At 39.3% G+C, this 23,709-nt stretch overlaps 1 protein-coding gene across 2 annotated transcripts in view; it reads left to right on the top strand.

Moving 5' to 3' along the window:
- The first annotated feature begins 17,167 nt into the window (after positions 1-17,167).
- Positions 17,168-23,709, top strand: part of capzb (capping actin protein of muscle Z-line subunit beta) — a 115,704-nt gene continuing 109,162 nt past the window's right edge. For both annotated transcript variants that reach the window (XM_073031881.1, XM_073031880.1), the window contains exon 1: positions 17,168-17,299. In XM_073031881.1, coding sequence (XP_072887982.1) covers positions 17,297-17,299 — 3 coding nt within the window. In that variant the 5' untranslated portion in view covers positions 17,168-17,296. The remainder of the gene's footprint in view (positions 17,300-23,709) is intronic.

Genomic DNA, 23,709 nt, shown 5'->3' with positions numbered 1-23,709 from the left:
GAATCTCAGGTGGTGACGAGGGCATACAGGAGTGAGATATGCCAACTAGTGGAGTTGTGCCGCAGCAACAACCTGGCACGCAGCGTCAGTAAGACAAAAGAGCTGATTGTGGACTTCCGGAAGGGTAAGACAAAGGAACACATACCAATCCTCATAGAAGGATCAGAAGTGGAGAGAATGAGCAGTTTCAATTTCCTGGTTGTCAAGATCTCTGAGGATCTAACCTGGTCCCAACATTCAGATGTAGTTAAAAGAAAGCAAGACAGCGACTACATTAGGAGTTTGAAGAGATTTGGTATATCAACAAGTGCACTCAAAAACTTCTATAGATGTAGCATGGAGAGCATTCTGACAGGCTGCATCACTGTCTGGTATGAGGGAGGGGTGGGGGGCTACTGCACAAGACCAAAAGAAGCTGCAGAGGGTTGTAAATTTAGTCGGCTCCATCTTGGGTACTATCCTACAAAGTACCCAGGACATCTTCAGGGAGTGGTGTCTCAGAAAGGCAGCGTCCATTATTAAGGATTTCCAGCACCCAGGGCATGCCCTTATCTCACTTACCATCAGATAGGAGGTACAGAAGCCTGAAGACACACACTCAGTGAATCAGGAACAGCTTCTTCCCCTCTGCCATCTGATTCCTAAATGGACACTACCTCACTTTCTTAATATATAGTATTTCTAGTTTTTTGCATGATTTTTAATCTCTTCAATATATGTATACTGTAATTGATTTATTATTATTATTTTGTGTTTTTTTTCTTCCAGATTATGTATTGCATTGAACTGCCGCTGCTAAGTTAACAAATTTCACGTCACTTGCCGGTGATAATAAACCCGATTCTGATTATGGAAGGGGCTCCTCAAGATTCAGTACTCTGTCCTTTCTTGTTTGTTTCATCAAGTAAGATTTAAATGTTGGTGGGGGGGGGGGTGATGTACGTATTGCAAAAATAGTTCACGTTTTACTGACATGAAAAATATAAATGACCTGGATCTGGTTAATCAGATAGAAAAGTGGCACATTTAATTTAATCATCGGCTTTGTGGTGGACAGGTGCAATAAGTGAAAAAAGAAATATACAGAATGTAGCCAGTATTAAATCATTTCAAGGAATAAAGCCATCTTCGAATCTTAGAATTCCTGTGCACCCTTATAAAGCAACATAATGAGTGGATAGATTGGTTAATAGGATATGCAAGATGAATCTATTTATTAGATAAGGCATAGAATGTGGGTGCAGAGATACTATACAGGAGCTGACCAGATTATGAAAGATCTGACTTACAGAAATCTGAATTTATACAATTTCTCCTGTACATTTTAATGCAGTCTTCAAAATATTAATAATAGTAAAATGCTTCATGGTATGCATTAATGTCTGGAAATAGCATTCATTTCAATGATGGGTAGTGTAAGGGTGATTATTCAATGAAATGAACAGATTATAGAGAAGTGTATTTTATCTAAATTTTGATATACCTTGATGATTTATCTATGTGTTCACCATATAGAGTTCTTCCTGCCTAGAAAAGTTGAGCTCCCAATGTAGCTAAGATTCTGTGGGTACAAAGTTTATCTCTTGGAGTTTTCCAAAGAAGGTAGGAATTGATAGCAGATCAGATTTACAGCGGATGTGATGATTCATCTGTGCTGCTTGATTGGAGAGGAAGAAACGTTTCTACTACCCAGCACCCAGTTGGTGGCAAACAATTCAACCACACACCGAAAGCAGTATTATTATGAAAGCAATGGGCAATTTTGTCAAGAAAAAGTCAGACTGGATCATGGCCTTCAGAAACACAAGCAAATCTACAGATGCTGGATATCCAAAGCAACAGACACAAGATGCTGGAGCGACTCAGCAGCCCAGACAGCATCTATGGAAAAGAGCCTCTCATCCAGTGCCACTGTCCTTTCACCATCAGTATTAGTTCCATCGTAAATCACAGCTAATGACTGGATTCACTCTGTTATGGGAGACACTTTAATCGTCCCAAGGACATTCAGACCAGCCATCTGATCAACTATTAAACTGGTAGCAGTTTTGGTTTCTTCATGCATAATCTTATCAACAAGCTATGGACTCTCCAGAGCAAACATTCTGCAGCCGAAAAGTCAACACTCAGCCTCCAAGTAAGAGCCAGCAATTTATGTGCTGAGAAAATAAGTTTCTCTGTGCCTAGTGCAGAATATCTTTGTAATTCTTCACCTGTTGGGCTTGTGACCGAGTATATTCAAGGTTCAAATTGATCCTTAAAACCTTAGGGCAACAGCATCTGATTCTATTTCTTATGTAACCCAGGTAACCAAGTTATACTCAAAAATACTCTAAGTGGATGCATTGTAGGCTAACTTGGAAGGTACACTCAAAGTTATGGATGAATTAGGATGAAACAACCCACAATTCAGAATTCAGAAACAAGGAAGTAAAATGGCCCTGCAAAACGAACCAGTGTAAAAAAAATAACAACATTCAGTCTTCACATATCACAAATAGACAAAAAAAAGTCTGATTCCTATTGACAATGATGAGTTTAGAAATATGGGGAAATGTATAAGAGCAGGCATACCAAACAAAGAAAATACAAATAGATGCTACAAATACTCGACACGTCAGGCAGCTTCTGTGGAGAGAGAATCATGGAAATGGATAGTGCCTGAACCTTTTTTAAGCTCCAATATTCTCTATTTCTATTTCATATTCCTTGAACCTGTCATGTTTTAGTAACAGAATGTAGCAAGACAATCTGGCAGCTGACTTGATTATGGAAATCAGCAATTGTGTTGTCAGGTAAACAGCATGTTACATGTGGCTATTGGGAAGAAATTGAAAAATTAGAGTAATGACCATTGTCCTTGTTTTCCATTATAATGTTTCAAATCTAAAAATTACAATGCCAATTGAAGATAACAGCTTGCAAACCATCCCAAAGAAATATCATTATGAACTCCACTGTTCTCTATCTGAAATCCATCACCCAAAACTCTCAGAAACATGTTGTGCACATTTTTATAAGAAAAATTATATTATGGCTGGGAAATCATGAAAGATGGGAGACCAAGACGCTTTTTCAGATAGAGCTGGTAGTTGCTAAAGACATGATTTTCATGATATTGGTCATAGTCTTGTACGATTTAAATCAGAGAGGTTCAAAGAAAAGGGACACATGAAAAGAATAACAGGTAGTAAAGAAGTTTGGCAGAAGAAAGGGGAAATTATATTGCTCAGGATATGCACATAAATTCAAATTTTCTATGTTTTGGAGAAGCACACATGTAAATCCTAAATATGAACTTGAGGATAACTGCATACACACATGCGTCCTTACTGTTTTCAGATGATCATTGGAGTAAATCAAGCTCCTGCTCCTACCATTCATTATTTCCACTTGTTTCTGAGGGGAAGGACAAAACAAAAAAAAAGGGAAGCCATGTTGAGACATGGGAAGGAAACAGTAATGGTGAAAAATCACCAAAGAGTGAAGTTGCAAAACACTCCTCATTCTCTAATACTCTCAACATAATGTGTGTGATTTAATTAACAAAGATCAAGGTGCCTGATTATTTTGGCAAGTGATTAACTTAACAAATTCACTGACCACTGGCCTAAAGCTGAGAGAATTAAACACTAAAAAATGCAACAAGCACACTTAGAAACAATTGAGAATTTCTCCTTCTCGCCTCTCGCCACCTCTTAGCCAAGCCTATCAAGTCTGCTCCTCCATTTCATCGTGGCTGATTTATTACCCCTCCCCACTCCATTCTCCTGCCTTCTTCCCGTAACCTTTGACACCTGTACTCATCAAGAGCATATCAACCTCTGCTTTAAATATACCGAATGACTTGACCTCCACAGCTGTCTGTGGCAATGAATTCCACAGATTCACCACCTTCTGACTAGAGAGAGTTCCTGTTTTTCTATCTTCCTGTTTTTCTTTTTTTTTGGGGGGGTGTTGGTTATATACTGCTGTGTGCAATGAAATAGCATGGGAAAGAAGAGAAGTAAGGTCTTGAGATCCTGGGAGAAATGTGGCAGTCAGGGACCCTTCACCCTTCCTGTCCCAATCTCTGTGTTTCAATTTCAGTACTGTTTGCAGTTCCTATTTACGTATTCAGACTGGCTGATCTAAATTCAGCTCAGAGCGTCACAATGCTAGGAATTAACTTGCCCAGATATTTAGGACAAGCTGAAGCTGTCAAATAAATGTGTTACAAAATGAACAATGGAAATTTTAGTCATTGGAAACAGAAGTGTTATCAAGAATTTTCAAATGGATAATTTTCAGAAAACTGTTTAAATAATTTGTGAAGCCCAGTTTTAGCTGTGCAAAAGTTTAATATAAAAATAATAACGTAAAAGTGAATCCTGATGTTGACAGGAAATTGAGTTGTGCAAATAGATTGCATGTTTATTTTAAAGTTTTAAGTTCAATTTCAGGTATCCCTTTAGAATCTACATTTGTAAATACCATTTGTACATTCAGTAAGTCTGGGGCCTATGCTAATCCCACCAATGGTGGTTGTTCTTCAAATTAATCAGACACTAGATCAGGAATAGACTATATGCAGTACCAACTGGCATGAAGAAAAAATAACCACTTGAGTTATTTGAAATGTTAACAAGTGGTTAAAGATGAACAATATATTTAATTTTGTAGATTGCTGAACCATCTAATAAAATAATTAGTGGAAACTATTAATAATTAACCATAAATATTCTGTTTTACAATGTGTGTGTGCGTTGTTCAATTCTGTTTGTGAACTTTGAAGAACAGGTATTTATTTCAAGGAAGTATCCATACCACCATGAAAACATTTCTCAAGCTGATTATCTGAACTGCATGGTTATAGCAAATATTTCTGCCATATTCATACTTCACACCATGAAATTTTAAAACAAGTTATTGTTTTATCCATCTCTTCAAGATTCAAGATTGTTTAATGTTATTTCCAGTACACACGTGTAAAGGAGAATGAAATAATTGTTACTCTGGATCCAATGCAGCACAAAAAGACACAATAGATAAAGGACACAATAATAAAAAACAATAAATATAAATGCATAATATAGTTTATATATATAGATTTATTATATGTTCATAAGGTGATGCCAGGCACAGGAATGTCTGTACATAAAAGTGACTCTGACATACTGTACTACTTCCTCAGGAACCTTACTCTCGGTAACTGAATGGAGGTCATGGCCCTTTGAACTGGGAAAGTACTATATAGATGTTTTCTGCCATGGAAATGTCTGCAAAATTAGTCAAAATACACCATGATGGAAATATACAGTAATTAGTAATTAAACACAAAAAGAAAAAGGAGTAGTAATATTTTCAGACTGAAGGGGAAATGAGCATGTTACCATGATGACAGAACAAAGACAGAAATTCAGGAGATAACAGAGACTGCTGAAACTCAAGGCATTAGTACTTAGAAAGAAACAACTGGTTATATGCCATTATTAAAGATAGCCATTCAAATTTCCCACACCCTGGAATGCGCTACCTTTAAATAGCATTTACATGTTCTGTAAATGTGGGCCTTTTAAGGCTGCTATATGCCTCCTGCCAGCATCGATCTTGCCTGGAATACTTGTAACTTGGCTAGATTTTCTGCTGGGAAATTTGCTTGCTCCCATTTGAGACCAAGTTAATTAATGATACTAAATTGTCATGGCGCGGTGAACCATTTGATCATTCCTAGGAACAGGGAGGTGATTTTAAAAAACCATTCATTTAACTGGTTGCAAAGGAAAAGAGGATCACAAATTAGCAAGTACTGATACTGAGTATTCAATCAACAAAATTTGAGATTGGAGGTGCATCATACCTATTATGGCTGGAAGTAGCCAATCCCCTGATTGAAAAGCATATTTTATAAAAGGGATATAAAGCATTGGAGTTGATGGAAGTCTTACTTTTCTATAATGTAGTAAATTATGGCATAAATGGAAGGTACACGCACACATGGTGCTTCTGTGGATATGATTATATAGTGATGGATATTATTACCCTTCAGAAATCCTATAATTTCTGCCTATACTAGAGTTGAATTGGTTCATGTCTGCATTACCTGACAAAGCACACAATAGCTCATTTCTAAGGCTGCCTATAAAGTTATACATGTGTTAAGTTTTTGAGCCTTTTTAGTGAAATGATTCTATCAAAAAAGTTTACTCTTCAGGTGATTGCAAATGGCTGATAACCTTTCCTCACCTTTGTTTACCTGTGCCCTTTCTGTTAAGTTCATATTGCACAATCTCATATGTAAATCCAAAGTACTGACAGAAAAGGAGTAGAAAGAGAGGAGCATTTAGGTTAAGGCTGTATATGTGCCCTACCTCTATACCCCACAGATGATAATAGGTCATAGTGACCTATTATCCTTGGTGTCAATACACAGTAGGTGCAGGAGTAGGCCATTCGGCCCTTCTAGCCAGCTCTGCCATTCACTGTGATCATGGCTGATCATACACAATCAGTAACCCGTTCCTGCCCTCTCCCCATATCACTTGACTCCGCTATCTATAAGAGCTCTATCTACAAGAGCTCTGTCCACATTTCTGAGGATCTCACCTGGTCCCTGAACTCCTCCATCCTGATCAAAAAGGCGCAACAGCACCTTTATTTCCTGCGGAGCATCAAGAAAGCTCACCTCTGTCCCAGGATACTGACGGACTTTTACCGCTGTACCATTGAGAGCATACTCACCAACTGCATCTCAGTGTGCTATGGCAACTGACCCATATCGGACTGCAAAGCACTCCAGTGTGTGGTGAAAACTGTCCAGCGGATTATCGGCACCCAATTGCCCACCATTGAGAACATTACCATAAATGCTGCCTGCATTATCAAGGATGCATCTCACCCTAACCATGGACTTTTTACTCTCCTCCCATCCGGTAGGCACTACAGGAGCCTCCACTCCCACACCAGCAGGCACAGGAAGAGCTTCTCCCCTGAGGCTGTGACCCTGCTGAACCTCACATCACAGCGCTAAGCAGTATTGCATCCATATTGTACTGTCTAAGTACTTTTAAATTTGTGTGCTGTAGCACTTATTTTTTATTCGCAGTTATTTTGTAAATAACACTATTCTGTGCATTTCTGGTTAGATGCTAACTGCATTTCATTTGGCTTTGTATCTGTACTCGGCACAATGACAATAAAGTTGAATCTAATCTGATCTAATCTAATAGTAGTAAGAAGATAAAAGTAAAATACCGCAGCTGCTGCAAATCTGAAATTAAAAAGAAAGAAAAAGTTTAGAATTCTTAAACAGGCTAAGGTTCTCAACTATGTCTACTGCATTTTTTTTAACTTCTGCTCTCACCCACTCTCCTCGCAACCGGAGCAAGAAAGTATTCTTGTTTTCTATTTGCATTCCATCAGTCTCAACACTCAATGGATAATTCTTTACAGTGTTTGCCACCTTCAGTGTGATGCAACCAGACACATTCCCCTCCTCTTTCATAGTCTGATGGAACCACTCCCTCCTTGACTTCCTGGATCAGTATTCTGTCTCCATCAATAATTCCTCCTATGTGATTTCAGGAGGTTTTAAACCTACCCTTTTGATTCTTCCTTTCCCATCATGCTGACCTCCAAGGTGAAGCAGTGATCCTCTTGCACCTCTTTCAGTTTTGTAAACTGCTTTCAATGCTCAAAATATGATCTCCTGTACACTGGAGAAACCAAATGCAGATTGGGTGAGCACCTTGTAGGGACACTTCCATCAACTTTTAGGAAGCGTAAGCCTGAGTTTCTAAATGACCCTCCACTTGAGTCCTCTGCTCCACTTCCAATCTGTGCATGCCTACTTGTGCTGTTCCAACTGAGTCCAATATTAATTTGCGGAATATCGTATATTCTTACTAGACAGTTGTCAAGATGGCGCTGTGAGTGGTGACTCTGTGTGCAGATCCAACGAGAATCATCAAACATTCCCATTTTTGATGACTACAGCTGACACATTACAACCTTAAGCCTTCATCTATTTCAGATGAGAATCTTTTCCAGTCTGTATCAGAACTAGCCAGATTGTTTCTCTTTTCACAGTTGCTGATTGGCATGCTGACATCTTGCATTGTTTTGTTTCAAAATTATTTCTCAGTTCCAGTATCGTTTTTCTCCACCTTTTCTTCTGTACTCATTCTTCACACTCTATTTACATTGCATCCAGAAAGATGAGCTTCCACTGACAAACCTTCAGCGCCTTCCTTCAGCTGGCACACCAGCTCTTGTATCATTCAGTCTCTCTTCGGCCACTCTATCCTGAACTTTATTCCCTTCGTTCTCTTCAGCCTTTGCTTTATTAGCAATTTAAGATGTTTCATAGTTGGCCTGAAGCATTTCTCCATCAAGTATTTCCTCATTTTGTTTTAATTTTGTTTTTTAAAACAACTATGGTTCAGTAAGAAAATCTGGTTGAAATTAGATTTGATCTTCAAGTGGCCACCCATAAATAAAATGGTTGTGGACCAATTGTCTGATTAAAAATAGATTTTCATTTGTATGAGAAAGTTAACAGGAGGTGCATGTGTCTCTTCTGGTCCTGAATCTATCAAGCATTGTTTTTTCTAACAGTGACCCAAAACCTTGCTTTTTGACCTTTTACAATTTGCATAAAAATCCCTATTCAGCTTTAAGACTTCTCTGAGAGTAGGCCTCCCAGAAGACTGAAATACAAAATGCAATGAGTGACATACGTATGAGAACTGAACTTGATATCACAAAATGTTCTTACTGTGCACATTTATATTTACAACAAATGGTTCCAGTTTCCTTATGCTTCCCTGTGCTATTCTTAAATCTTTCTGAAGTCTCCAGCTAAAATTATGACTGTCTAGATGTCAAGCAAGGAAAGTATGTGGATGGGAATTCCTGTGATAACACCTATAACCCCACTCCTTTCCAATGGGTTTCACATAGTTTTTTACAATGCACGCATTATGCTTAAAAGAAGCCCTATTTTAGTGTTTGAATGTATTTTAATTAGGCTTTTTTCTGATAATAAATTACATTCAATGCTACACCACCAAGTTTTAGCTTTGGATTTAACACAGCTGTACAGAGTAAGGGTACTGAACCAGTGCATTTTGTGTGATCTGGGAGTATTTTGTACCAAAGTACACAGCGAAAATATAACAGCTTATCTGACATCAAATCGTGAATGACAAAGCATTGTTTCACTACTAAACATCTACATTTTTGAATTCATCCATTTTGATTCAAATCAAAACTTTCACACCCTTACATGACTTCACTCCCAACCACTTCCTTGTCCTTGTTGCTCCAAACAAATCAAGAAAATGTTCTCTTAAGTTGCAATGTTCTTGTTCTACAATTTATTGCCCCTCTGCTGCCTTTAAAATATTCTTAGGAATAGTGTGATTGCTGTAAATCTGAAACAGAACAGAAAATGCTTGACATACTCAGCAGATCCACTGAGCATTACTAGCATTTCCGGATTTGCTTAAGACTTTATTCATTTGTTTATTCATGCTTATGTTCATTTTTAAAAAAAAATGTTCCATTCGTTATTCCATTCCATCACATTAAACGTGATGTTTATAATTTGCTGGGACAGGACTGTGACACTCACTGTCAGGGTTCACACTTAACAAAAGTAGTTCACTTACTGCACGTGAAGCACAATGCAACATATTCCGTAAATAATGTTGCTCTTTATAGGTGCCAAGAGCTGCTAGTTAGCAAAGCACCAAAGATAGTTGTGAGGGCAAAAAAAACCCACAAGACAGGAGGTGAAGAGGAAATTAGGATTGTTGAGGGAGGAACGATACCAAATTATTTGCAGTGTACTGTAAGTCCTGTAACAATGTAACAGGAACTGCAGTTTTGCAGTACCAGCACAGAATGGAGTGTGGATATTGTTGTAAGCATAACTTATCACTTGGAAACTTTAAAGTTAGTGTTCTAACTGCATGGAAATGTTAATAAAATGAAGTGACTAACTTTCAGTCTCTGTATAGACATGAAGGTGGTATCAATGTTTTGGTGTGTGTGGTGAATCTCCTCAATTCTCTGCCCTGGTTGGCAGTTGAAGCTCAGTCATTAGAAGTACAGTGGATTCTGGTTAACTGGGACACATTGGGACCAACTGGTGCATTATGGCCCAGTTAAGCGGCTGTCTCAAATATCTGAAGTTTCGTGGAAATAGTTAAAAAGGTATAAAGAAGACAAATTACAATTTAACTGAGTAACAGATTATGTATTTAAATTAAATACATGTGTGGATGGTATGTAAAACAAAGTTTTTCACTGTACGTTGGTAATAAACCAATCTACCAATTTGGATATCAAAAGGTAGATACAAAGACTAGATACAAAACTCAAACTACCTGCGTCTCAATATCACCAAGACCAAGGAGATGGTGGTGGACTTTAGGAGATCTAGGCCTCATATGGAGCCAGTGATCATTAATGGAGAATGTGTGGAGCAGGTTAAGACCTACAAGTATCTGGGAGTACAGTTAGACGAGAAGCTAGACTGGACTGCCAACACAGATGCCTTGTGCAGGAAGGCACAGAGTCGACTGTACTTCCTAAGAAGGTTGGCGTCATTCAATGTCTGTAGTGAGATGCTGAAGATGTTCTATAGGTCAGTTGTGGAGAGCGCCCTCTTCTTTGTGGTGGCGTGTTGGGGAGGAAGCATTAAGAAGAGGGACGCCTCACGTCTTAATAAGCTGGTAAGGAAGGCGGGCAAAGTACTGGAGAGTTTAACATCGGTAGCTGAGCGAAGGGCGCTGAGTAGGCTACGGTCAATTATGGAAAACTCTGAACATCCTCTACATAGCACCATCCAGAGACAGAGAAGCAGTTTCAGCGACAGGTTACTATCGATGCAATGCTCCTCAGACAGGATGAAGAGGTCAATACTCCCCAATGCCATTAGGCTTTACAATTCTACCGCCAGGACTTAAGAACTTTTTAAAAGCTATTATTAATGCTTTTTGAGATAGTGATTTAGACGCATATCATATTCTTTACTGAGTTAAGTATTGTATGTAATTAGTTTTGCTACAACAAGTGTATGGGACATTGGAAAAAAGTTGAATTTCCCCATGGGGATGAATAAAGTATCTATCTATCTATCTATCTATCTAGAACAAAGAAAGGGGTATCCAGTGGTACCACAGAAACAGTTTTAAGGTGGATTTAAAAGGGTGCGGAGATGTAGAAATTTTGGAGAAGAGCACCAGAAGGTGAGGCTGTGCAAAATAGACATATATTAGGGATAGAGTAAAATGAACAGAGTTTGCAGGAGAGTAAAAGATTACAGAGAAATTGTGGGGGGAAGCCACAGGTAATTTAAATTTGTAGATCAGAAAAACACTTAGACTTTAGTAATGAATATATGTTTGTGGGATGGGATTGATGGGAAAGAATGACGTGTACACCAGCCGGGTGGTGGGGGGAGGGGTGTTGATCTTTCTAGGAGGGAACGGTATTGTTGAAAATGGAAACCAAAAAAGGCTTGGTTGAAAATATACAGGTTCGGAGTGGGTGATTTTTGAGTGATGTCATATTTAAGATATGAAAAAAGAAAAGGAAAATGTGAATGAGGTAAAAACAAATGAGAAAATGCTGGGAATGTTCAATAGATAAGACAGCATCTGGCAAAGAAAGAAATAAGCCAGAAAATCCTCCAGAATTGTGAAAAATTACAAATGTTTAAAAATCATAGGAAGAAGAAGAAAACAAAAGGGAAACTCTATATAATAATGAAGACAAGAGTGATTAAGTGACAAAAGAGAAATGATTAAGGCTAAGGGATAGTAATAGACATCAAGAAGTATTGAGCTTCATTATAAATATATAGGAGGGCAAATTTAGATATAGTAAGTCAGAGCAGACGGCAGAATTAGGATTAAAGTCACAGGCCATACTACTCTGTTCTGGGCCATACTACTGTGCCATGCAGAGGTCTTTACAAAGCACTGGATAAGGCTTATACCATGTGAAAGTTAGGGAGTGTGGCAAAAGGAACGGTTCCTTTGTAACGTTGAAGTGGGAAGGGAGAGGAGGATACTGTGATGTGATGCTGGAGTGCTGGTGATAACAGCAGATGGTCCATTGAAGGAGATGAAGAAGTGGTAGATGGTGACAATTGGAGCTTCAACTTAACTTTAGCTCCAGAAAGGAAAGGAAGGGATGAAAAGAAATTGCAGAAGATCCTGACAAGTTTGAGAACCCTGTTGACCAGGGTAGAGGGGAAATGTTAGCTGAGGACAAGGGAAGACATAGTCGAAACACCAGAGTTAAAGGTGCAATTTTTCAGAACGTGACAAAAATGGAGAAAGGAATGGGAAAAAAAAGATCTGAGGAAATGTAATGAATGTCATATGAGAGGCAGTGGGCTTAAGCACTGTAGAGGTTAGGAAGGGTAGAAATTGGCAACAAAGTCGATGGAATTTTCCTATTTAGAATAAGAGCAGGAAGAGGCATCAATAATACACCAAAACACAGGTGAGTAAGCAAATGGAAGTATAGAATAAGAATATTCCAATTATCTAATAAAGAGGTTCTCAAATGAATCCACATTGGATCTAGGCTGCTTCTATATCTTATGGACATATTCTTGATTGGTCAGGGCATGACGAGATACAGGAACTTGGGGCTGAAAGGGAAATTGATCAGCCATAATGAAATGGCAGAGCAGACCACCAATGGGGCAAATGGTCCAATTCTGCTCATATATCTTATGGCCTTAACGTTTGGTCTAACTGATTGGCTCATCCTTCTTGAATGAAGAGCTGCAGCTTCAGGGTTTGCTAGGCAAGAGTCTGTGAACAAGCTAGAAAAATTGAAGTAGTAAGAGAGATGGGGTACTGATTCATGATTAGACTGGAATTAGCATCACAGGTTGATTCAATATAGTGGGTACAGCAGTAAAGACACATAAAATTTTATCTGAATTTTTGCAAGAAAAATGCATAAGCTCTTCGTAATTTGTTAGAGATGAAGGAACATGAGATGGAGGAGTAAGGTTTGAGAAGATAGTGGTATGAAGAAAGGAACCGGAAGCTGTTTTGGATTTATAGGCAGAGGAGAGAAAAATCAATATTGCTTAATGTGGTTTAAGTAATGCTGGATGACTAAGTCATGTGTGTACCAGAAATGCTACCTTTGTCCCTCGGATTTGAGAGATCAAAGATGGGGCCATTGCAAATGAAGCAACAGGAATAAGAAAGTAAATGTTTTTGAAAGCAGATGTCAAAGGCAGAGGTGAAAGAGTAGTCAACCCAATCACCAGCTACTGAAGTTACTGACCTTTAGTGCCCTGTGACTTACATTCTACTGTTGTAAAATAGTGTAGGTAGCTAGTAAGATAGTGGATGCATTACTCATGATCTTCTTAAAATATTTGGACTTTGGAGAAGTTCCAGTAGAGTTGAAGATAAAGAATTCTGAAATATTGTTAAAGGAAGGAGCAAGAAAGTAGTGAATTGCAGTTAACCTCACATTAAAGTTTATTAAAGTTGTAGAAAGTGCCCACATAAAAAAATCATATGATAGGCAGAGTCTTATGAAAGGGGAATAGTGCTTTATAAATCTAATTCTGCTGATTAGATCAGACGTGACTATTCCCCGTGGAGGTCGGCTGTTGAGGTTTCCCGGCAAGGTCAGCATGGAGGTTGCTGTCTGCACTGGGCCTTGATGAAAAGAGCAAGCACCAAGCAGCTCGCAGCATGGGGGAAGAAGCAGAAAGAGCCTCTTACTGGATATGGAGCAGATAAGAGGAGTTGAGCTGGAAGTCAGGAGAAGATGGGCAGTGACTTGGCCATTACTGCTGACCTGCAAACTGGAGAGAGTAGTGGTCAAGGGTTGAAACACTCGAGGAAGATTGGGCGCTAAGTCATCTGTTCCTGGCCAGAGGCTGTGGTTGACGCATTAGGTAACTGAATAGAGCATCCTGGTGTATGATGCAAGCAATATACACCTCGATTCTTGAAAAACTTGATAGGATATCACAGAAATGGTTGTTACATAACACAGAAGCTCACAGGATTGTTAATAATATATTAAAACTAGAGAATTGAATAAACAGTTCAATATCAGGTTGGTGAGTTATTACTGGTGGGATGCCATAAGGATTATTATTGGATTCTTAAGACTTATGATCTACATTATGTACCGTACTTGGATGTACAATCAGAATGGAATGCATTCAAATTTGTTGTTGATATACTCTAGCGGAAGATGATTTGTAAGGGGGATATTAAGGTAGGTAAGTGAACAGAATGTGTCTCATATGGGGATTGCACATGTACTAATTAGAGCCCGTGACATGAAAGACCTCAAACTGAGCCTGGGGGGTGGGGGGGGGCAAAGAATACGGGTAAGCCTTGCTTTCAGACAACCAGCCCCTGCACACAATACTGCCCTTCAACCAGAAAGGTCCTGGAAATTGCAGACAACCCTGGATATCTCAGGAGTCACCTCTTGCTTAAGGTAGATATCAATAATGAAATTCACCATCAGTGCCAACACACTGCCTTTGTTTGATATAGAGAAAGAGGTTGGTTTTGGGACGCATTCTTTTTACATCATATGTCAATGATCTGGATGATGGACACCACCTGTGAGTCAGCTGGTGTGGTATACTGCGTCTGGTGCTCCAAGTGCGGCCTTTTATATATTGGTGAGACCTGACGCAGACTGGGAGACCATTTCGCTGAACACCTATGTTCTGTCCGCCAGAGAAAGCAGCATCTCCCAATCGCCACACATTTTAATTCCACGTCCCATTCCCATTCTGATATGTCTATCCATGGCCTCCTCTACTGTCAAGATGAAGCCACACTCAGGTTGGGGGAACAACACCTTATATACCGTCTGGGTAGCATGTAACCTGATGGCATGAACATTGACTTCTCTAACTTCCGTTAATGCCCCTCCTCCCCTTCTTACCCCATCCCTGATTTATTTATTTTCCCCCCTCCCCTTTTTGTTCTCTCTCTGCCCATCACTCTGCCTGTTCTCCATCTCCCTCTGGTGCTCCCCTCCCCCTTTCTTTCTCCCTAGGCCTCCAGTCACATGATCCTTTCCCTTCTCCAGCTCTGTATCCATTTTGCCAATCACCTTTCTAACTCTTAGCTTCACCCCACCCCCTCTGGTCTTCTCCTATCATTTCGCATTTCCCCCTTCCCCTCCTACTTTCAAATCTCTCACTATCAGTTAGTCCTGACGAAGGGTCTCGGCCCGAAACATCGACAGTGCTTCTTCCTATAGATGCTGCCTGGCCTGCTGTGTTCCACCAGCATTTTGTGTGTGTTGCTTGAATTTCCAGCATCTGCAGATTTCCTCGTGGATGATGGAATTGATGACTTTGGGGCCAGGTTTGCAGATGATAAAAGAAAAGTGGAGGGGCAGGCAATGTTAAGGAAGCAGGGAAATCCGCAGAAAGACTTGGACAGATTAGGAGAATGAGCAAAGAAGTGGCAGATGGGATATAATGTAGGGAAGACTATGGTCATGTACATTGGTAGAAGAAATAAAAGCGTAGACTATTTTCTAAATGAAGAGAGAATTCAGAAATTGGAGGTACGAATGTACTTGGGAGTCCTAGTGCAGGATTCCCTAAAGGTTAACTTGCAGGTTGAGTCGGTGGTAAGGAAAGAAAATGCAATGTTAGCATTCATTTTGAGAGGAGTAGAATATAAAAACAAGGATGCAATGTTGAGGCTTTATAAGGCATTGGTCAGACTATATTTGAAGTTGTGTGAGCAGTTTTGAGCCCCTTATCTAAGAAAGGATGTGCTGGCATTGGAGAGCATCCAGAGGAGGCTTGCAAGAATGATCTCAGGAATGAAAGGGTTAATGTATGATGAGCATTTGTTGGCTCTGTACTCCCTGGAGTTTAGAACCATGATGGGGGGATGTAATTGAAACCCATTGGATATTGAAAGGCCAAGATAGAGTGAATGTTGAGAGGATAATAGTAGGGGATTCAGAGACTAGAGTGCACAGCCTTAGAATAGAAGGACATCTCTTTAGAAAAATGATGAGGAAGAACATCATTAGCTAGGGGATGGTGAATTGCCACCGATGGCTGTGGAGGCTAAGTCATTAGGTTTATTTAAAGTGGAGGTTGATAGATTCTTGATAAGGCAGGGCATCAAAGGTTACCAGGAGAAGGCAGGAGAATGGGTTTGAGCTATGATTGATAGGTGGAGAAGATTTAATGGGCTAAATGGCCTAATGCTGCTCCTACATCTTATGGTCAAACATTCCCTGCATTGAAGCCTGGTTGTGCTCAGTCAGCTAAATTGTGTAGATCCAGTCATTTGCATGTCTGATACCAGACTCCTGAAACAGACAATATGTTCAAAGATCTGTCAGATGAAGGAAAAGATCCAAGGATGTGAACAAAGCCTCCTTCGAGAAATGAAACATCCTTAATGACTCCTGGGAATCACATCAAGGTGGAGAAGGAAAACTTGGCATGATATTGAGAACCTTAACCCCATTCAGGAGCACACAGAAGTTTTGTGTAAGTGGTAAAAGGTGCACACCACCTCACAAACTATCCACCTACATGCTTCAGCAACCATTATCTAGCCCAGATGTAGCTAAATTCCCACAATGGCCTCCTTAACTGTCTTGGAACCCATTAAAGTGGAGTGGGATCAGGTCATCTTCAATGCTAAAGGATTGCCTAAGGAAAAGAAATATGAGTGAACAAAGGTAAAGGAGATTGTGTACTGTATCATAGTCGGTTCAGTGTCATATGTAGTTTTCTCATGTCAAGAACTTGTGTACGCACTCACAATGCTATAGTTTGTGTAGAAAGCAATAAGGATTATGCTTCGTCTAATATGAAGCTTATTTATAATGTAACAGGGAGCATGTTTACAATGTTAGAGAGAAAATTCAGTTTCATAGCATGTTTACAGTATGATTGGGGGTAACCCTACATTAAAAGAGGAATTTACAGAGTGCAACAGAGAATGAATAATCGAAATTGTATTGATAATTTGTGCATTTGCTGTATTAAAGGGAACTACTTTAGACTGCTAGGTGTGTCCATCTGTTACAATATAGAAGCAGGGAGCATATTTACACTGCAGCAGGGAGTGTGTATTCACTGAACCGCCACTTCCGCATTGCAAGGACCATACTTGGGCAAGCTGGAGATTCGGGCGCTGATTGGTTAAGCGCAGGGTTGCCTGCGTGACCCGGATGATCACTCGGGCCCGAGGAAGGAACCGTCCGCGAGACAGTCGCCGCCGCCGCTTCTGCCGAATCACCGCCGACCGTCGCCATGGTGAGTACCGGTGTGGCGCGGCGCCGTGCCCGCTCTCCGGAAGCAAGCGGAGCCCTTTGACTGCCCGGCCCGGGGAACGGCGAGCCGGGGGAGCAGTGCTCGGTGTGTGTGAGTGAGAGAGAGAGAGAGCGAGGAAGAGCGGAAACGGTGGAAAGGAAGAGTCGCCCGGCCCGGGCTGTCCTCTCCGCCCCTTCATGCCGCCACCATCGTAGCATCTCCCTCACCCCCGCCCCTTCTCTTAAGGTGACGGCCCCTGAGCGTGCTCCCCCCACCCTTAAGAGCTCCTAAATGTGGTAGGAGTGTGGTAAAGTATCCTCCTTCTACATTGAACCTCCCTCTAAAAGTAGAGGCAAACTTCCTGCCAAAAACTGTTCCTCATTCACACCATCTGACTGGGGGGTGAGAGCTATGGGTGACTGCTTTAGTTCCTGAGACTGTCACAACCTGTGTGTGTGTGTGTCACACTTTAGTTTTGCTGGTCTGCTCAAAAATCAAATTTTGCTGAAGGTGTGAATTACTGTTTCAACTGTGACCTCAGTGTTTTCTAGGCACTCACTAAAGGCAGTTATATTATTTTCTGATGTCAGCTTATTGTGATCTCAGATCTTCCCATTGTGTCATCTAGAAATGTAACTCTGCAAAGGATGAGTGCTGTTTTGGATACTTGCAGGGTAATTGTATGGATTCCCATGGTTGTCAAACGGGAGGGGTGAAGATTTGAGTGCTTAATAAAATGATAATTAAACACTAAACACATGAAGTTACTTCACTCCTGATGAAGGGTTTCGGCCCGAAACGTCGTTATTAACTCCTCCCATAGATGCTGTCTGGCCTGCTGAGTTCTGCCAGCATTTTGTGTTTTTTATTTATTTCCAGCATCTGCAGATTCACTCGTGTTGCCAATTAAACACTAAGGTTAGTTTGCAACTTCTGTGGAATCAAATTGAAACTCCATGTAGCTCTTGAAATAACAATGTTTGTCTTTGGTATTTGAATACCAGAAAATTGCTTTTCATCCAAGATGAAGTCAAAGTTGCCACCATCCCGTTCTTCTATGGATTGTGAAGCTGTGTTCTCATTTACCAAAGCTACAAGCTATTCCTTGATTATCCTAGGATTGAAAGATGACGCTAGACTATCTTTCTCAATTGAAAACTGCTTCAAGTAGCTCTTTTCTGGTTTCTTTTTCATGTCAGCGTGGCCAGGTTGGGCCAATGGGCCTGCATTTATGCTGCATAATTCTGGACAAAAACCAACTGTGTGGAGCCTTGTTATTATGTGCAACTATCTAATCAGTTGCCTCTGCTTCTTTGATCTTTTCTCAAGTCCATGGGCCAAATCTCTTGTAAGGTTTTCCCCTGTTCTCAGACTTCCACCCTTTAAATGGCTCTTCAATCTCTTAGTTGTCATTTTTCAAACACAGTTTGCTTAAGTGGTCCTCTGCCTATTTAGTCCTACTAAACTGCTGACTACCCCAACATTTCCTTTTAGTTCCTGTTTTTGCAAATGCAGTTAAGTATCTACTCCATTTTAAACATTTCCAGTGAGTTTGCCTTCATAAATACTGTGGCAGGGAATTCCAAAGATTCACTACGCTGTGGGAGTAGTGAATTATTGTGTGGCACAGTTTTCAATGATTGCTCATTATATTGTAACTTTGTTCTTTCATTCAAGACTCTCCCATTCTTGAAAATGCTTGACATCTACCTCATTATGCCCCTGAAGACTTCTATGTATTTCAGTTGGTTCTTTCCTCATTCTTCTGAGCGTTAATAAATTTAGATTAAAACCTGTTGGTTGAACATTTTACTCATCTCAGGAATTAGACTGGCAAATCTCCTTTGGACCAACTTCTGTGCTAGTATATCTTCTTGGTTAAGGGAAATCAAAACTACACACAGTACTATTCACCAATACCCTGGACAATTTTAACAAAGGAATCACTCCAAATATTTTGCCTCTGTAGTTGTCAAATTTATCAATGGAAAGGAAGTCTTTCCCTCCTTTCTGAACTTGTTTATATCCTTTGACTTAATTAGCAACATTTTCTTCCATTTCTTCTCCATATTTGTCAGGGTAAAAGGAATCATCTGTGTCTTGTTCTATTCTTCTTTTTCAAGTTGTGCCAAGAAATTCACCTCTAGTGGTTTTTTTGTTGTTGGATGTTTAGTGTCTCCAAAAGATCTGTTCTTGATTCCTTCATATAAAAACACAGGATCATTTTCCGTTTGTATGATGACAACACTTCACAATCACAACTTTTAACCCTACAATGACAGAACAGTTTATTCAACATCCAATATTGGATGAGCAGAAATTTCCTTATGTTGAATATGGGGAAGATTGACGGCTTTATCATTGGTCTTTCACAAACTACCCATCCACTTGATCCTTTTTTTTCTTGGAAACTATCTGGAGCAGAATCAGACTATTTGCAAACTTGCTGCCATATTTAATACTTCTGAACAACTTGTGGCGACGTATCTCTGTTTTTGTTAAGATTACCTGTCTAGGCCTGAATTTCCACTGTTAACTGGATTATTATCCAAAGGCGTGCCTGTTCCATTGGTCATCTGATCTCCTTATTGTACCCTCTACAAATGTAATAATGTTAAACACTCGAGTTTGTGTCCAACTTCTTCCTTGTGCAATGGAATCCAGTGTGATGCCTGTTGTCCTCCAATTTTGGATTTCCTAGTTCTATCCTTTACACGGGCTTGCTTCCAGTTTGTGAAACATTAATATTCTAACATTCCTTGCCTAAACCTACTTAACCAGTTAAGCCTCTTCATTCATTTGCCCAGGTACCTGTATTTGCCGTACAAAATCAAAGAGGTTACATTTACTTCAGATTTAAATGAGCAAATTAGAGGGTGGGGGAGAAGTAAAGAGTATTAATATGCTTGTGACATCCTGATTAGTCTTGAAGCCTGGTCAGTTGTTATTCAGGGAGCCCAGCAAACACAATGTGCAGAGCAATGAGGGATAATTGGCTAAGATCCATTCCTAAATTCCCCACTCATCCTCCAAACAAAATGTATCATAGTTTCTTGCATTCACTTGAGCATTCAGAGCCATGATTTAATTTAATTTTGTCTACAATATTGTGCTTACAATAGGTATGGTACAGTGTAATAGTTTAGTATCTGTCTAGATGATATGCCTGAAATGGGGATTTGTCTCCATATTTATGTGAGGCAGGAGTGCTGACATACTGTAGTTACATGACTAATGCTAAGCTTGAGTATTTCATATGTTTTTAAATTAGATGTATTTTGTTTAAGAATACATTTAAGTCTCAATTTTTCCTTTGCTCAATTACTTTAGCTTATTTTTGATGTGATATGTAATTTTGAAGATGAGGCAAGACAGCCTTGTACATTTTCACTAAGTAAAGGGCTTCCACTAGAAAATGAAATGCTCCTCAATTTTTTAATGCCACTTACTCCCATAATTCCATGCAGATGATCTGCTTGCAGAGTTTTTCCTGGACTTAGCCTGTGAATCGTCAACCTGGCCTATATTGATGAGGTAAATTGACTGGTGGCAATGGTTGCCCACATACATTGCCGCTGTGTCTTGTTACTTTCTGGCGGTTCTAAAGATAGTGCATTTGATGTCTGAGACCACCTGTAGATGGAGGACATGATAGATGTATTAATTCTTGTATGTTTTTAAAATTTCTTTTTAGCTGTCCCCTTGAAAATGTATGCTTTCTTATAATACTGAAGGAAAGGCTTGCTTTTGGTGTGTTCAGGATTACTCCTTTGTTTGCTTTGCTTCCACTAGCTAATTGTTAAGATGAGTAACACTTAATGTTCCCTTTTACTTGTATGATCTTGTTCTGAAACCAAGAAAAATACTTGTTTCAGAGGAGGAAGGGGGAGAATGATTTCTCTTGATGGCCATTTCTTAATGTTAAGAGTAAGGGTTTAATGTAATTTCTGCAGTATACTATTCCTATAAGGGCACCAATATCTCTAAAATAACATTCTCAGTTACCTGCCTTTTATTTTTATCAAGGCATGTGGAGATTGACTTATACAATTACTTGTTATGTATTATAAGTAACCACTCAGATCAAGAAAAATGACTAAACTTATTTCACCTTGTGCTTTGCTGGTTACAGTTCGAACTTCTAGATTCCCTGCTGATTTTCATTATTTGCTTGGATAGTCTTTGCAATTAAAAGGGTAATGATACTTATAGCTTTTTTTTCTTTTGACAATTGTGACAAAAGAAGCATTCAAGGTAGTTTTGGAAAATTTTGTAATTGTATCTCTTCTGACATGTATAAAAACATTCTAAGTAAATTTCATAACAAAAATTATTGACTATCTAATCATTTACTTTGAACTTGATACAACCAGGATGCTATTTAGTTCTGTCCCAGGGTAGCAAATTACTATAGATAACGATCTAAGGTTTAAGCATCAACTTCTTGTTGCTCTGCAAACTTTTGTTTTAGAATCCATCATTGCATCACAACAAGCAGATTCTACTGTGTTATTCCTTGCATTTCTGGTGGTGTTTCCAAAGTAAGGGTGGAATTGTGAGTTGCACAAAGGAACGGGAACTAGAATTACCAGAGGGAGAAATCGATATTCATGCCATCAGGTAGGAGGCTACCCAGATGGAATATGAGGTGTTGGTCCTCCACCCTGAGAGTGGCTTCATTGTGGCAGAAGAGAATGCCATTGCCCAACGTGTTCCCGGAACAGGAATGGGATAGGAATTAAAATGGTTGGCCATTGGGAAATTCTACCTCTGGCGGATGGAGAGGAGGTGCTTGACAAAGGAGTCCCCTAATTTACATCGGGTTTCACCAGTATAGAGGAGACCACATCAGGAGCACCAGATATAGTAGATGACCGCAACAGATTTTGCTGGTGAAGTATTGGCTCACGTGGAAGGACTGCTTGGGCCCTGAATGGAGATGAGGGAGGAGGGGAATGTGCAGGTATAGCACTTCTGTCACTTGTAAGGATATGTGCGGAGGGATGAATGTATAAGGGAATCACAGAGGGAGCAATCCCCGCAGAAAGTGGGAGAGTTTGGGGTGGGGGCGCAGAGGCAAAGATTATTCAGTTTTAGTGTTGGATTCTGTTGAAGATGGAGGAAGTTGTGGAGAATGATGTAGTAGATGCAGAGGGTGTATAGATTATTAAAGGAATTACCATATTTGTGTGGTAACCATGGCAGAATATTTAATATTAAACCAAATGAACTTGCATTTAGAGCAGGAAAAGTCTGATACAAAAATGATTTTATTTTATTTTGAAGGCTGCTACGCAAGCATAATTTGTATTCTATTGCATTCTATTTTAATGGAGTGAAAACAAATATAGTGTAACAAGTTGCTTTGTATTGTAATTTTTAAAACTTAACATCATTAGCAATATTCTTACCTCCTACCTGGATCTTTTGATTTGTCAGTAAGCCCTTAATTTTTGTATCATATAGACTACTATGATGGGAGAGGGTAAAAGTGGATAGACCCTGTTTTCTTTTAGCCTAGCAATTCCCATACTCTAATATTATATTTTCTGGAAGGAAAAAGTTCTTCAATTCTGATTGATGTTGCCACTTAATGCTACTACATGGATGTAGTTGAGTCCATGTGTTGAGCAGTATGTAAACCTGTTGGTAGGAGGCTGAAATAATTGGTGAATCTGCTTATGTGGGTGAAATGCTAGGAGGCAACATTTTAGCCGTGACAGCAGAAGTGGATGTAAATTTGGTGTATGTAGGTGATAACTTTTTAAAAATCTTATCTACCTTTCCTCTTAACATGATCATTGTTTCAATGACATTATTAACACCATATTAGTTTTTGGGTGCTGGTCATACTTTAATGTTACTTGATCTTAATTACATAACACATTAGCTAATAGGCTTCAAATATCCAGGCAAGAAAATAACTGGAGTTGTTTCATAGAAATAAGGTGGATAGAAAGCAAATCAGTTTATTCAGCATAGATGGTAAACCTCAGGAAAATGGCATTATATTTGGAACATCCCTCTAGAATGCTTTAATGTGCCTGCATTTAAGGTTGGGGAAAGTATATTTTGAAGGGTTGTAACTTTCAAGAATTTATTCTGTATTTATTGTAATCTTTTATTTTCATATTTTTAGCATTTGTCTCATTTAAAAATAAATACAGTTAAATTATCTGGAGTTTATCAGGAATATCTTTATGGTATGCAAAAGCATTCTGCAGCAGGTTTTAAACAAAACTTAACTGTGTTAAGTTTTTAAACAATTTGTTTCAATCATCTCTTGGTTCACTTTTTTAGAAAGGTGCCTTTTGACTTTAATTGATTTCTCAATCAACTGTTGGCTCAGATTCAGAATTATTAATACTAACTAATGAAGGGTCTCAGCCTGAAATATCAACTGCTTAATTCCC

The sequence above is a fragment of the Hemitrygon akajei genome, chromosome 29, assembly GCF_048418815.1.
Source record: "Hemitrygon akajei chromosome 29, sHemAka1.3, whole genome shotgun sequence".
In the NCBI taxonomy this organism is placed as follows: domain Eukaryota; kingdom Metazoa; phylum Chordata; class Chondrichthyes; order Myliobatiformes; family Dasyatidae; genus Hemitrygon; species Hemitrygon akajei.
The sequence above is the reverse complement of the archived record's forward strand: the minus strand, read 5'-3'. Positions and strand labels throughout refer to the sequence as shown.